General features: G+C 35.0%; 1 protein-coding gene across 1 annotated transcript in view; it reads right to left on the bottom strand.

The window, feature by feature from the left end:
* The window catches only part of NTF3 (neurotrophin 3), a 210261-nt gene extending 197144 nt beyond the window's left edge, over positions 1-13117 (bottom strand). The window contains exon 1 of the mRNA XM_044087469.1: positions 12938-13117. Coding sequence (XP_043943404.1) covers positions 12938-12958 — 21 coding nt within the window. The 5' untranslated portion in view covers positions 12959-13117. The remainder of the gene's footprint in view (positions 1-12937) is intronic.
* Positions 13118-13363: the final 246 nt, after the last annotated feature.

Raw genomic sequence — 13363 nt, 5'->3', positions numbered from 1 at the left:
ATACTATCATTCCCGTCCTATAAAATTACTTCCTATGATACTATAATTTCCATCCTATAATATTACTTCCTGTGATACTATCACTCCCTTCCTATAACATTACTTCCAATGATACTATCATCTCCATCATATAAGATTACTTCCTATGATTCTATCATTCCAGTCCTATAACATTACTTCCTATGATAATATCATTCCCATCCTATAACATTACTTCATGTGATACTATCATCCCCATCCTATAAGATTACTTCCTATGATTCTATCATTCCAGTCATATAACATTACTTCCTATGATACTATCATTCCCATCCTATAACATTACTTCATGTGATACTATCATTCCCTTCCTATAACATTACTTTCTATGATACCATCATTCCCATCCTATAACATTACTTCCTATGATACTATCATTCCTAACCTGTAACATTACTTCCTGTGATACTATCATTACCGTCCTATAACATTAAGTCCTATGATACTACCATTCCAATCCTATAACATTACTTTCAACGATACTATCATTTCCATCCTATAACATTACTTCCTGTGATACTATCATTCCAATCCTATAACATTACTTTTTATGATACTATCAGTTCCATCCTATAACATTACTTTCTATGATACTTTCATTCCCTGCCTATAACATTACTTCTTATGATACTATAATTCCAATCCTATTACATTACTTCCTATGATACTATCATTCCCATCCTATAACATTACTTCCTGTGATACTATCATTCCCTTCCTATAACATTACTTCATATGATACTATCATTCCAGTCCTATAACATTACTTTCTATGATACTATGAGTTCTATCCTATAACATTACTTCTTATGATACTATCATTACAATCCTATAATATTACTTTTTATGATACTATGAGTTCCATCCTATAACATTACTTCCAATGATACTATCATTCCAATCCTGTAACATTACTTTATATGATACTATCATTCCCTTCCTATAACATTACTTCCTATGATACTATCATTTCCATCCTATAACATTACTTCCTATACTATCATTCCAATTCTATAACATTACATTCTATGATACTATCAGTTCCATCCTATAACATTACTTCCTATGATACTATCATTCCAATCCTATAACATTACTTTCTATGATACTATCAGTTCCATCCTATAACATTACTTCCTATGATACTATCATTTCAATCCTATAACATTACTTTCTATGATACTATCAGTTCCATCCTATAACATTACTTCCTATGATACTATCATTCCAATCCTATAACATTACTTTCTATGATACTATAATTCCCTTCCTATAACATTACTTCCTATGATATCATCATTCCAATCCTATAACATTACTTTCTATGATACTATCATTCCCTTCCTATAGCATTGCTTCCTATGATACTATCATTCCCTTCCTATAACATTGCTTCCTATGATACTATCATTCCCATCCTATAACATTACTTCCAATGATACTATAATTCCCATCCTATAACATTACTTCCTGTGATGCTATCATTCCCATCCTATTACATTACTTCCTATGATACTCTCATTCCCCTCGTATAACATTACTTCCTATGATAGTATCATTTCCATCCTATACTATTACTTCCTGGAATACTATCACTCCCTTACTATAACATTCCTTCCTATGATACTATCATTTTCATCCTATAATATTACTTCCAATGATATTGTCATTTCCATCGTATACTTACTTTCTATGATGCTATAATTTCCATCCTATAATATTACTTCCTTTGATAATATCATTCCCTTCCTATAACATTACTTCCTATGATACTATCATTCCCATCTTACAATATTACTTCCTAAGATAATGTCATTCCCATTCTATAACATTACTTGCTGATACTATCATTCCATAAAACAGGAAAAGGAGAACAAAAAGTAATGCCTAGACTACCTCACGGGACTCCAGAATGTCTACTAATTTTCAGACTATGAAAAGAAATCAAGTTACAAATGCAGGGCAAATGCATCTGGGACATAAAACAAATGGCATTTTGATAGTGATCATAGTGGACAAGTCAAAAATACTTTCTTGACAGCTATGGTGCTCATTCAGATTAGATGTAGAATGAACAATATCCGAAGAAAATGGTAGAAAGGTAGTAGATCCGGTGGGCAATTACCTGCTGACTAAGTATAGACAGACACAAACCTTATCAGTTATAGTTTCTAATGTATTTACGCTAATTAATTCTTATAAACTTGCATGCTTTGTCATTAACTCTGTTTTTTTTTAACCGCTTTAGAAGTAGTATTGAATGATAGGTAACACTAGAAGAGGCAATCAATAGAAAATTAATTTGAAACATGAACAGATTAATTATCAAGGCACAGGGTTAGATAAAAACAGAAGTGCAGAATATGCTACGTCATACTCCTATGTTATCATTTGTGACCCAGCTTTTTATTATTTCACAAGACATTTTAAGTCCAAGGCAAATCATTTTTTTTCCTCTACTGTCAGTTTGTAAGATACGCCAGTGTGTGAGATCATTATACTTAACTTTATGACTACTCCAAGTTTTGGAAGTTACATGTAATTTGTGCTAACATCTTCTTAATATATACTACATATTTTAAAATAGGAAGAACATTTATTGCCACATCCTCACCCAGTTAATCACAGCATTCTAAGAAGCCATTACAGAAATCCTATAAAACAGAAGAGCTTTGTCTTCTATTTTCCATGCCTCAACATACCACTTAAAAATGAATGAACACTGGATCTCCCAAAAGTCTGATGGACCATCAGCAGAGTTGTCCAGAAACACACATCATTTGACAGCAGAAGGTTGACATTCTCTGCCAGATTTGACTTGCATAATCTCAACAACATATTAAACCAGCAAACCATAGTAAACTGAGGTGTAGAAAGAGGTAAGTTTTGACAAATTACAGGAGCTGAGAAGAGTGAAACAATACTAATTTCTTGAACTCTAATCATACATTGACTTAGGAATGGGGTCCATTCCCGTCATGTTATTGGAAATCCAAAACAGTTGCTGAAATTAAACTGAGATAAACCAGCAAAAACAAAACCATGGATGCACATGCCCCATAGCAGAAGCATGCTTTGACTGAGCTTTCATTGTGATGGTAGTTGCAACTGAGAGAAAATGCATCTTACTATAAATTATTTCCTACAAGATCCAAGTCGTTGGTCTTAAGTAGATGGACTTCTCTATTTGCAAGCTATAATTTATGAATTGGCCTATGTTTATGTAAAAATATAGTAAAATGACAAAAACTCAACACGCATGACATATATAGATCATTCAACACAGCTACTCTTTCAGATAGCTTCAATTAATTTATTTGAACGTTTTGAAATAACAAGTAATTGCCTTTTTATTTTGTATTTTATTGTTTATACACAAATGTGCTGTATTATAGAAAAAAAGCTGTCATTTCAAACACAACCTGGAAGATTCTACAACAGCAGGTAAAAGAAAATAATTTGTTTACAAGACAAATTTGTAATATAATTTTATTTGTCTCTTGTTCTTAGGGTGCAGAAAGGGTAAATTCTAAGATACTAAAATTATGCAACAAGCTAAGCTAGGCTTCTTAAAGGACTGTGCAATAAATATAATGAGTATGTCATGATTGTATCACTTAAAAGCCAGACCACTTCATGTATCCCATTACATATTTTTTTTACCCCTTGCCAGCAAGTTTAAAACAGAGTTTGATCTCCAAAGTCTATATTGGCTGTGATACAGATAGGGTGCTAGTCTCAAGTGAATCCTTACACCTTTGTGTCATAACATGTCAAGAAGTCATAAACAGCAGCCATTAAAATGTTAGAAAGAAATTACAGAAGAAAAAAACTGGAATACTTTTAAATATTAACTAAAGCTACATGGAAATAATTAAAAAAAAATACAAAGCTATGTCAAACCTAGAGCTGTTGGACATGCTCCATGTAAAGAAATCCCAATCCCTCCGAGCAACACGCTCTAGGGACCCAAACCTTGTCATCACAATAAACAGAACATGCTGGAAGGATATATTCCTGTCTCAGAGACTTCCCATACTCTGGAACAAACTACCTATCTATATCAAACAAAGCTCCTCATTAGCACTCTTCAAGAAAAATCTTGATGATTGGATGGGAGATAGGAAATTCACCCTAAGGATCACTTCTGTGGCTCTGCTTGACAGGGGCACAGGAAAATAATTTTCTTGGGTGGCAAAAGCCAGGGTACCATTTGGTTAGGCTTATATAGGCCCTAGAGCCAATAGCCTAGTACCTACCTATGAACCTATGAAGATTGGAGAAATAAATGACATTAAGTGAACACACACAGGATTGGAAATAAATAATTCAAATAATATAAAAAGGAGACTGAATGCTGTAGAACTTTTATTATTTGAAACTCAACCCACAAATTCAAACCCAGTTGTTTTATTCTTTGCATTAAGAGTTGTGAGGCCTTAGCTGTTTCAAAGTGTTGTAGAGCCAAAAATAGACATCTATATACATTGTGTCAGATGTGGAATACAAGTGTTTTACCTCAACCTATATATTTAATGTGCATAAGTGCCTGCACTCCAAATTATACTTATGTACTCCAAAATATTTATATTTTAATTTCATTCAATGCTTTGTTACACCTTGCTCAAATGTTGTTATTCTGTCTTCTATATTATTGTGTTTTTAGTAGTTTTGAAAATTGATCTGTACTTAACTATGTTATTAGTTTTGTAATAATTGTATATGGAGCTTTTCTCCCCGGACCTCCATTGAAAACAGGCTCATTTTGGCACAGTGGATTTTCCTAGTTAACAAACTGCAAATAAATAAATAAATAAATTTTTCAGCTTTTCTGTATTTACCTTACTAAGACAGTGTCACATGATGATAGTACCCTAGATAACTTGTGAAGTGTTACTTCCATTGAACACACCCCTTTTAGCACAAGCCTGTTGATAGCAAACCATTATGTATCATGACTGTAAGTGAGGCCATTAATATCAGTTGCCTCTGTGAGGGGAAAAATGCAGCCTTGACTATGACTGAGACTGAGATTTCTTAGTGGCATGGCTGTTGGGGTTGATAGGAATGAGAGGCAAGTACTGGGTTATCTACACATAAGTGGAGGGACTAAATGTCCATTAGCTATTTCATGACAGACAAACAGAGTTTTACAGATGAATTAGACATAAATAAAGACATGGACTTGTGTTACCAAGCTGGTGATGGCAGCCCTTATTAGCATGTAAGCAGGATCACTCACATGTAAATGGCAGACAGAATAAACCCTTGTAGTGCTATATTTGCTCATAGCAGCCACAAAGGGGAGAGTTTACAGCATAACAGAAAAAAGTACTGATGGCGGAATGAATGATGTTCTCTGCAATTGGCTCTTGCCCAATATAGAACAAATGGGTTGACTGTTCAAGAAAGGCTAATGGTCAGCAGGTAGTGGAGTAGCAGAAAAAGCATATAAAAATTCTTTGCTCATCCTCTGTATTGAATATATTAGAATTTATCAGGTCACCATAAATTTCTTTCCTTACCATAACAATTAATGCAAACATATGTCATCTTATACACATCCACTGGATGATTTAAACTTACTTTTAATTTTCATGTCTAAGCTTGAAAAAAATGAGTCAACTAATATTGCTGTTCGTTTCATAAATAAAACCGAAAATATGTATGCTCATGATAACAAATCAGATTACCATTGTACAGGATTCTCATGATACCAGGCAAACTTTAAAAAATGGAACATTGTTCTTATGTGCAGGTTTGTTGCAACCTATAAACACATTTATGATGACAACATTTTGCTCACATTATGGCACAATCACAGCATATAATCTTCATTCATTCATTCTCTGTCAGTCCTGGACTGGATACGATTCCAGTCCATTGCCAGGTGCATGCTTGCATGTATACTCACACATGCACACAAACACAGTGACACACAATCACACAATCACACACACAAGCACACACACACACGTGCACACACACACACACACACACACACACACACACACACACACACACACACACAAACACACACGCACACACACACACACGCACACACGCACACACGCACACGCACACACACACACACACACACACACACACACACACACACACACACACACACACACACACACACACCTACTGGCAGTATAGAAGACTGTCAGTTTACCTATCAGTATGCTTTAGGTATGGGTCAAAACAGACACCTTTAGTAAAAACATGTGTGAAGATGGGGAGGCAAAACCAATTGCTGTGCGCGTGGGTAATGCACGACGAGTATAAACGAACAGTTAGCAAATTCGCAGTTGAACAAAAGCCAAAAACAGATGGTGAAAATTCCGTGTTACTTTTGCAAATAAAGTCGGAATTTTCACCATCTGTTTTTGGCTTTTGTTCAACTGCGAATTTGCTGGCTAGCTGTGTTCGTTTGAAGATGGGGAGGACATGAGAAATATACTAGAGAAAACACTCAATCCAAAAACTGAGCAAGGAGACCAAGGTCTATGAGGAATCAATATCAACCACTGTATAAACCATGTCAATTAAAAAAATACACTACTGAAGAGGTCTATTCTTCTCTTTTCTTCAGAGACTGTCCTTGTGTACCTGAATCAGACTAGTCCCAAAATTACTGGTAATAGAAGGGAAGTCATAAGTAGCTAGACAAGACAAAACACTTGTCAAAACGTGCATACAGCTTGGTGGTGTTGTAACTGCACAACTGCTTTCCTTTTTCACAATGTTCAATGTCATTTTCACCTCTGATTCTCTTACCAAGAAGATGTTGCTCATTATCAATGAAAAAACACCATAGTTGCTTTTTGGTCCAACAGCATTGGATATATGCTCTAAAATGTACATAAACACAATTGACAAATTATCAACCACTCCATGTGGGCTCTAATAGTGAGTGACTTGTGGATTTTATGCTAGAATAAATTCTTAGTAAATCTTGTTCTGTTTCAAGTTGATATTAAGCATTGCACACTTTTTTTTTTTATTATTTAGGCAAACAGAAATTATTTCCACAGATTCAGACATCATAAACAGTGACAAAAAAAATTTAGAAAATGAAAAAGTTTTGCATGAATTGATTGCTTGTCCTTTATGTACAATTTGGCAGCCCATATATTTATGGTTTATCTTTCTGTCAGAATTTTTTAAATTAATGTGTGCTGTCTAATCTTTCTTTAAATCAGACATTGTATTTTATGACTATTTCTCAAAACAGATAAGTAGGTTTGCAGATTACATCTTTTTGGTTAAAATCTTGCAGCGATTTGCAATTTAACAAGTTGGTTTAAGGGCATGAGCTCCTGCTATGCTTTTTCTTTTTCTGTCACACTGGATTTGACTTCCCTAATCTCTATATTTTATTTCATTTATTATTTGTTACCTGGTTAATAGTTTGGTCCGCAAACTATTTTAGACTATTTTCAGGAATAATCTGGGACACAAAAAGCAGGTCTAAGTATATGGGCACTTTACTGCAGCTATTATATTTTTGGTAGAAAACCTGCACTGCCATATAGAAAACAGTTGCATTCCACACAGACAATGAATGGAAGCCAAAACTGAACCCAAGAGAGGTGTGTGTCTGTGTGTCTGTGAGAGAGAGAGAGAGAGAGGAAAAGAGACAGAGATTTCTATTCAGCCACCATACTGTACAATAAGCCAACCTGCGTGACTAAGTCAATCAGATATTGTTCTGACTTTTTCCTTAAAATATAACATTTGTTTAAGGATGCTTTAAACTGTTAACAATAAGTTGATAAAAAGTTTGAATGGTTCTCCTGAATGCCAAGATTCTGAGGCACCCATCTTTTCACTAGACACAAATGCTGCAGGATATATGTCCGTGAAAGCTTTAGGCATTCCTATAAATAAGTAACATCAGTACTTAAGAATCTGAGCAGATAAGAGATATACTATTATAAATATAGTACACATATGTAATTTTATCAGTCACAAAACACTCAGATCCCATTAAAAGTGCTTTCACTCTATACATTATATGAACAAATGAACATGCACAACTGCCTAAATATTTCAGTCTCCTCTGTTATTTTACATTAGTATTGTAAGTGACGCTAATGTAAGGAGTCGCTGTTTCCAAAGAATATGATTTGAAAGGTTCCCCTCCTACCAGACCGATACCATACACGCTTATGTGCACATATACGTGAGCACACGTGCACACGCACACACGCGCACACACACACACACACACACACACACACACACACACACACACACACACACACACACACACACACACACAGACTTGCCCTTATCAAAATAGATTTCAATGCTGCTTACAGTGTGCCATGTTACTGACATAGGCAATCTTGCACCAGAAAACAGAACTGCAGTGATGACCTTCACAACTTTGCACTGGGACATTTCCCTGCAGATTCGTTCACTTTGATGGATGTGTGATTTCCTAGATATGGCATGCAGACTGAGCATATTAAGAGGACTGATGCCAAACCAATGCAGTAGAGGGAGCTACAATCCCTTAAAAATGCTATTGTCACAATGACTTAAACACTGAGGAGCAGTTAAAAGTTGCTGAGCCATATTCTCTTTATCTTTTTTACTTCTGCAGATATTAATTACACAGGAGAGGAAAGTTAAACCTTCAAATTTAGCTGAGATCCTGCATTGCAAATACAATAAATGTCATTGAACATTCACCAACCTATTTAGTGTGCTGTAGCCCTTTATAATCTTCAGAATTCTTGAAGCTCTACATGGTAAGGTGTTTTCATAATCCAAAGGAATGCATTGATGTTTAATGTGACAATTAATTGAATTAAATACACTGGGAAAAGAAGCTGACGTAAATGGATTTGAAACAAATCATGTAGCTGAGCTGGCTGCATTGCTCATACCCATTTTTACCCCCGCCTTACTGACTTTAATGTGACGTCATGCCTTTTGACAACTGATTACATTCGAACTTTCTTCTAACATGTAGCTATTGCATGTCACTGAAATCTTGACACTCCAGACCAGCAGAAACACAAACTATGTTAAACTCTTTTGGACCTCTAAGGAGCACAAAAAATATTCATTCATTTGGAGACGTCACCATACTGAAATTGTAATGCATATATTAAAAATGCCAGCAAAATACAAGGCTTCATATCCTGCATTTATCTTTTCAAGTCTCTTTAAACTTCAGCAGAAGAAGGAAAGGAAATATGCACATGAAAAGTATAAATAGACATTCCAGAGTGTTTACTGCTGACAGTTTAAGTGTAGCCCTTGTATCTTTGAGCCATGGTGTATTAGTACGCACTGTTAAGGCATTCTCAAGCTGGCGTGGATCACTGCGGCAACAGCTATGTGCCTTTGAAATGTGAATCACAGAAGTGGATTATATGTCGAATACTATGTGGTTCTCAGGCCTTGTAAAACTTGTATGGGCTACACCGTATCATCAACATCTGTTTATTGCAGCACTGCATACAACCACCGTAAAGCAGTCATAACAAGACTCATTAGTTTGAACTTTAATATATCACCCTTGCCTAGGTTTAGTTAAACAGTGTTGGAATGCCCCCTATCCAAAGTTTTTTTTTTTCATTCATTTATTTATTTCTTTTGTTGGGCTAATCCTATCTAGCAATAGTATGCAGTCTTGATTCCAGATGGGTCATTCTGCCCATTTAAATTAAGAACTTTAATGCTTGATCTAGAGTTCTGAGGTTTGGTATGCAGAACTTGGATTATATTTTCTTTATTAAGTTCTGAAAGAACAAGGCTAAGTATTAGAAGGAACTAAAGTAAAATAAAATGAACAACCAGTAAGATTTTTACATTAAAACTATTTTAAGACCCATTCTGATTTACTTGTAGAACCATATCGGTTAACCTAAAGATAAACAGATATTTTTGACAATGCTTGCACATTTCTTACAATAATAATTTTTGACTTCCAAAAAAAAACACTCATTTTTAGTATTTAGGATCTACTAGAGAAGAACTTTTGCCAGGGCTCACATATTTTGTATCTGGTGTAGTAAGCATTTTTTGTTGTTGTTGTTGTTGTTTTATGTTAAAGAATGTGCAGATTTTTTTTAATTCTCCTTGTGGTTCTTTCTCTACTTTCATCTTTAAATTTTTTTGCCTTAAGTAATATGTCTAATACTTTAGGCCTAGCAAGATGTTTTACAGACAGTTTGCTTTGCTTTGCAGCAGCCAGACTTTCAAGGAACAGGCTGATTTCTGTAAATCAAGGTGAGCACATCAGGTATTAGTTTACTCTAGAACAGTACTGCATTCCTTAATGTAATTCAAATGTGCCACTCTTTTCTTAGCTTACAAAGGGATACATAGTTTGTTCATGTCATGAATTTACTTGCTTGGAAATGTACGCTTTTACCAGATTATCATCTGATGTTTTACCTTAAAAAATATATTTGCTGTTTAACATGATCGTTAATGGATCGATACTATATAGTGCATAGATTTTCATACCAGTTTGTGATTCTGATGTACTATTTTCTTGACTCACCACATTCTTTCAGACAGTTTAATTGGTGTCAAGTGATTATTTTATGTGCATTCTGTGTGTCTTAGGCCTGTTGCATGGCTAAAAAAGTAATTTTTCCAGTCTAGCCATTTGATCAACAAACAACCATTAAAACAAACAAACAAAATTAATATTGAAACCAAGATATGCAAGATGTTCTCATATATTTATATTGGCCTCATAGTACTGCAGAACCAACACAACATTGTGGTTAAGACCCTAGAGTAAAAGCCCAAGATCTATGAAAATGTAACACATTTTGATAAAAACAGGATTGTAAAATACAGTGTGCTTATTTAATCTGAACAATGCCTTTTTATCTAAGGAACTGAACTTCGTATAAAATATGCTTTGGAATTTAACATACAGCATTCATTATCCTCTAAGTCTCAAACGTAAGTATGAAAAATGGATTTGTTAGGTCACAGATCAAACATTTCATCATTTCTGAAATAAATGTGATCAAAAGCCATCATTTCCTTAAATGTACAGTTCAGCTGCAGTTTCTTTATTTTGCATAATTTGTTAAAATGCACCAGCTGATTATGAATGCACTTCTTTAATGGTAATAATGTTTGCTTGGTATTTACTAATTCTGACATTTGATGTCACTCTACATTGTAAAACTAAAGCAGAATTTCTCTGCATCAAACATTTCATCAATTCACCCAAACAACAGAAGAAAATTGTTTTCACTTAGAGCTCTTGCTCAAAGCTGATTATGTGGCTTTTACATCTTTACTGTCTAGCCCAGCCCGAGAGAAGCATAGACTCTGGAACCACATGCATGATATTATTTTGCTATTTTCTCTGTTATTAAGTAAGTGACCATTTCTAAAATATAGCCTCCAACAACATCCAATCTATGCAAGCCTTCTGATGTCTTACTGACTTAGTGGGCAGAAACATGACCCATGTTCCCTCCTAGCACAGCCTCAAAAAAAAAAAAAAAAAAAAAGACAAAAGCACCAAATTACCCCCCAAACTACTTAATAGTTTAATGCCTGGTCACTTGCATTTCCTTTCATATGATTTATGTGTAGTAGCTCTGGCCAAAAGCCTAACTGGTCATTGCAGGGTAGCTGTATCCTTAGCCTTGTAATGTCAGGGAATGAAGGCAGAGCGGAAGATGAAGCCTGCTTTCTTTTCTAACTACTTCACAAAACATCCATTGTATAAGCTCTTTCTTTTTCTGTTGATCCTGATAATAAACCACTGAAATCATGCAGTACACTATTGCACTGCACTCATATGCGAAACATATTTTTAGTAATCATTGTGTGCATACCAATTTGAGTAACTATTTCTTTATCTGATTTTTTTTTCCTCAGCTGTAAATATTAAATTCTCCAAAAAGATTTAAAGTTGCTCACTGCTTGTGTTGTTTTAGGAACAATATTATGTTTGTTACCTGCTTCTTTATATGAACACTTACATTAAAAGGCTGTGTTTAAATAAGTTAGTGTTTTTTATATGTATCTGCAAGTCAGCTCAGGTTTGCTGAACACAATGGTTCCTGCAGCTCACATCTAAGGTATACATCTACTTAGTAACCTTGAGAACCTGCATCTTGCCCTTGGCTCTAGTCCACTGCATTAATGTCCCAGTAGACTGTCTCTTTAATTAAATAATTAAATATTCTGTCAGTTGAGTAAGTCTCTAAATACCTCGGGAAAGGTGTGCTACAAAGCAGGGAGGCTCTAACTCTGTGTGCCCGTCCTTGCTCTCAACTTTCCCTGAGGGTAACTTTTGACTGTTCAAGCTGGTTCTGCATTCCACTTTAAGTTCTGCAAGCCCTTGCTGGATCTCATGTAAGCAAGAAGCTGCTTTAGTGAAAAAAATATAAAGAAAAAAAGCAGTACTTTCTCTTCCTTTCCTTCCTTTGAAAAATAAACTTACATTGTCATCGCATTTCTATCATTTTAGAAAAAAAAATGCATTCACTCTACAGCTCTTTATAAGTAGGAAGTCTGAGCTGAATGAACAGTGAAATCTTATCAGTGATAAAACAAGAAAACATACACACACACACACACACACACACACACACACACACACACACACACACACACACACACACATATGCGTGCACACATGCACACATGCATACAAACACGCATAACGACATACGAGCATTAAAGCACATACACATGCACTCACACATACATATATATAAATATATATCACTCATGACGTAACCAGCCATGGACCGAAGAAGTTATAGCAAAATGAGTTGAAAAACAGTACAATATTGCAGGACAATTAAAGTAATAACATTACATGATCTGTGGTCTTCATTTGTAAGGTAATGCCTTTCATAACTGACACTGTTCCCCATACAATTCTGCTTACCGTAATGTAGGTATTATGCATGGCATCCGTAAGATATTTTTCAGGAAGCTCGACATGAAGGTAAACTTGAGAGAAAAAAAATCACTGGATTCAAGAATCCTTTGGAGTTAGAAGTAGCAGGCAGTTGTAGTAGCAGCAGTACCAAAGTTAGACAGCAGTCCAATTGCTCAGCAGAGAAGAGCCGCAACTCTGAGTCCCAGGAACATAATCTGGATGATTATAACCAACCAGCCCAGCCAGATGGCTCTCTGTTCTACATATTAACTCCTTGACTACTAGTGTTTAACCCTTTATGGCACCTTAACTGCTGCTTGCTCATTTGCAAGTATTTTAACTTGGAGATAAACTTTATAGAGACTGGATTTAGAAGATAGTAAACTAGAAAAATGCATTCCATACAGTTATATGTTTTTTAAACGTTTCATA

This window comes from Protopterus annectens, chromosome 11.part0 (assembly GCF_019279795.1).
Source record: "Protopterus annectens isolate FY-2018-M chromosome 11.part0, PAN1.0, whole genome shotgun sequence".
Classification (NCBI taxonomy): Eukaryota; Metazoa; Chordata; order Ceratodontiformes; family Protopteridae; genus Protopterus; species Protopterus annectens.
Note: the sequence above shows the minus strand (reverse complement) of the source record. Positions and strands in the feature narration are given on the sequence as shown.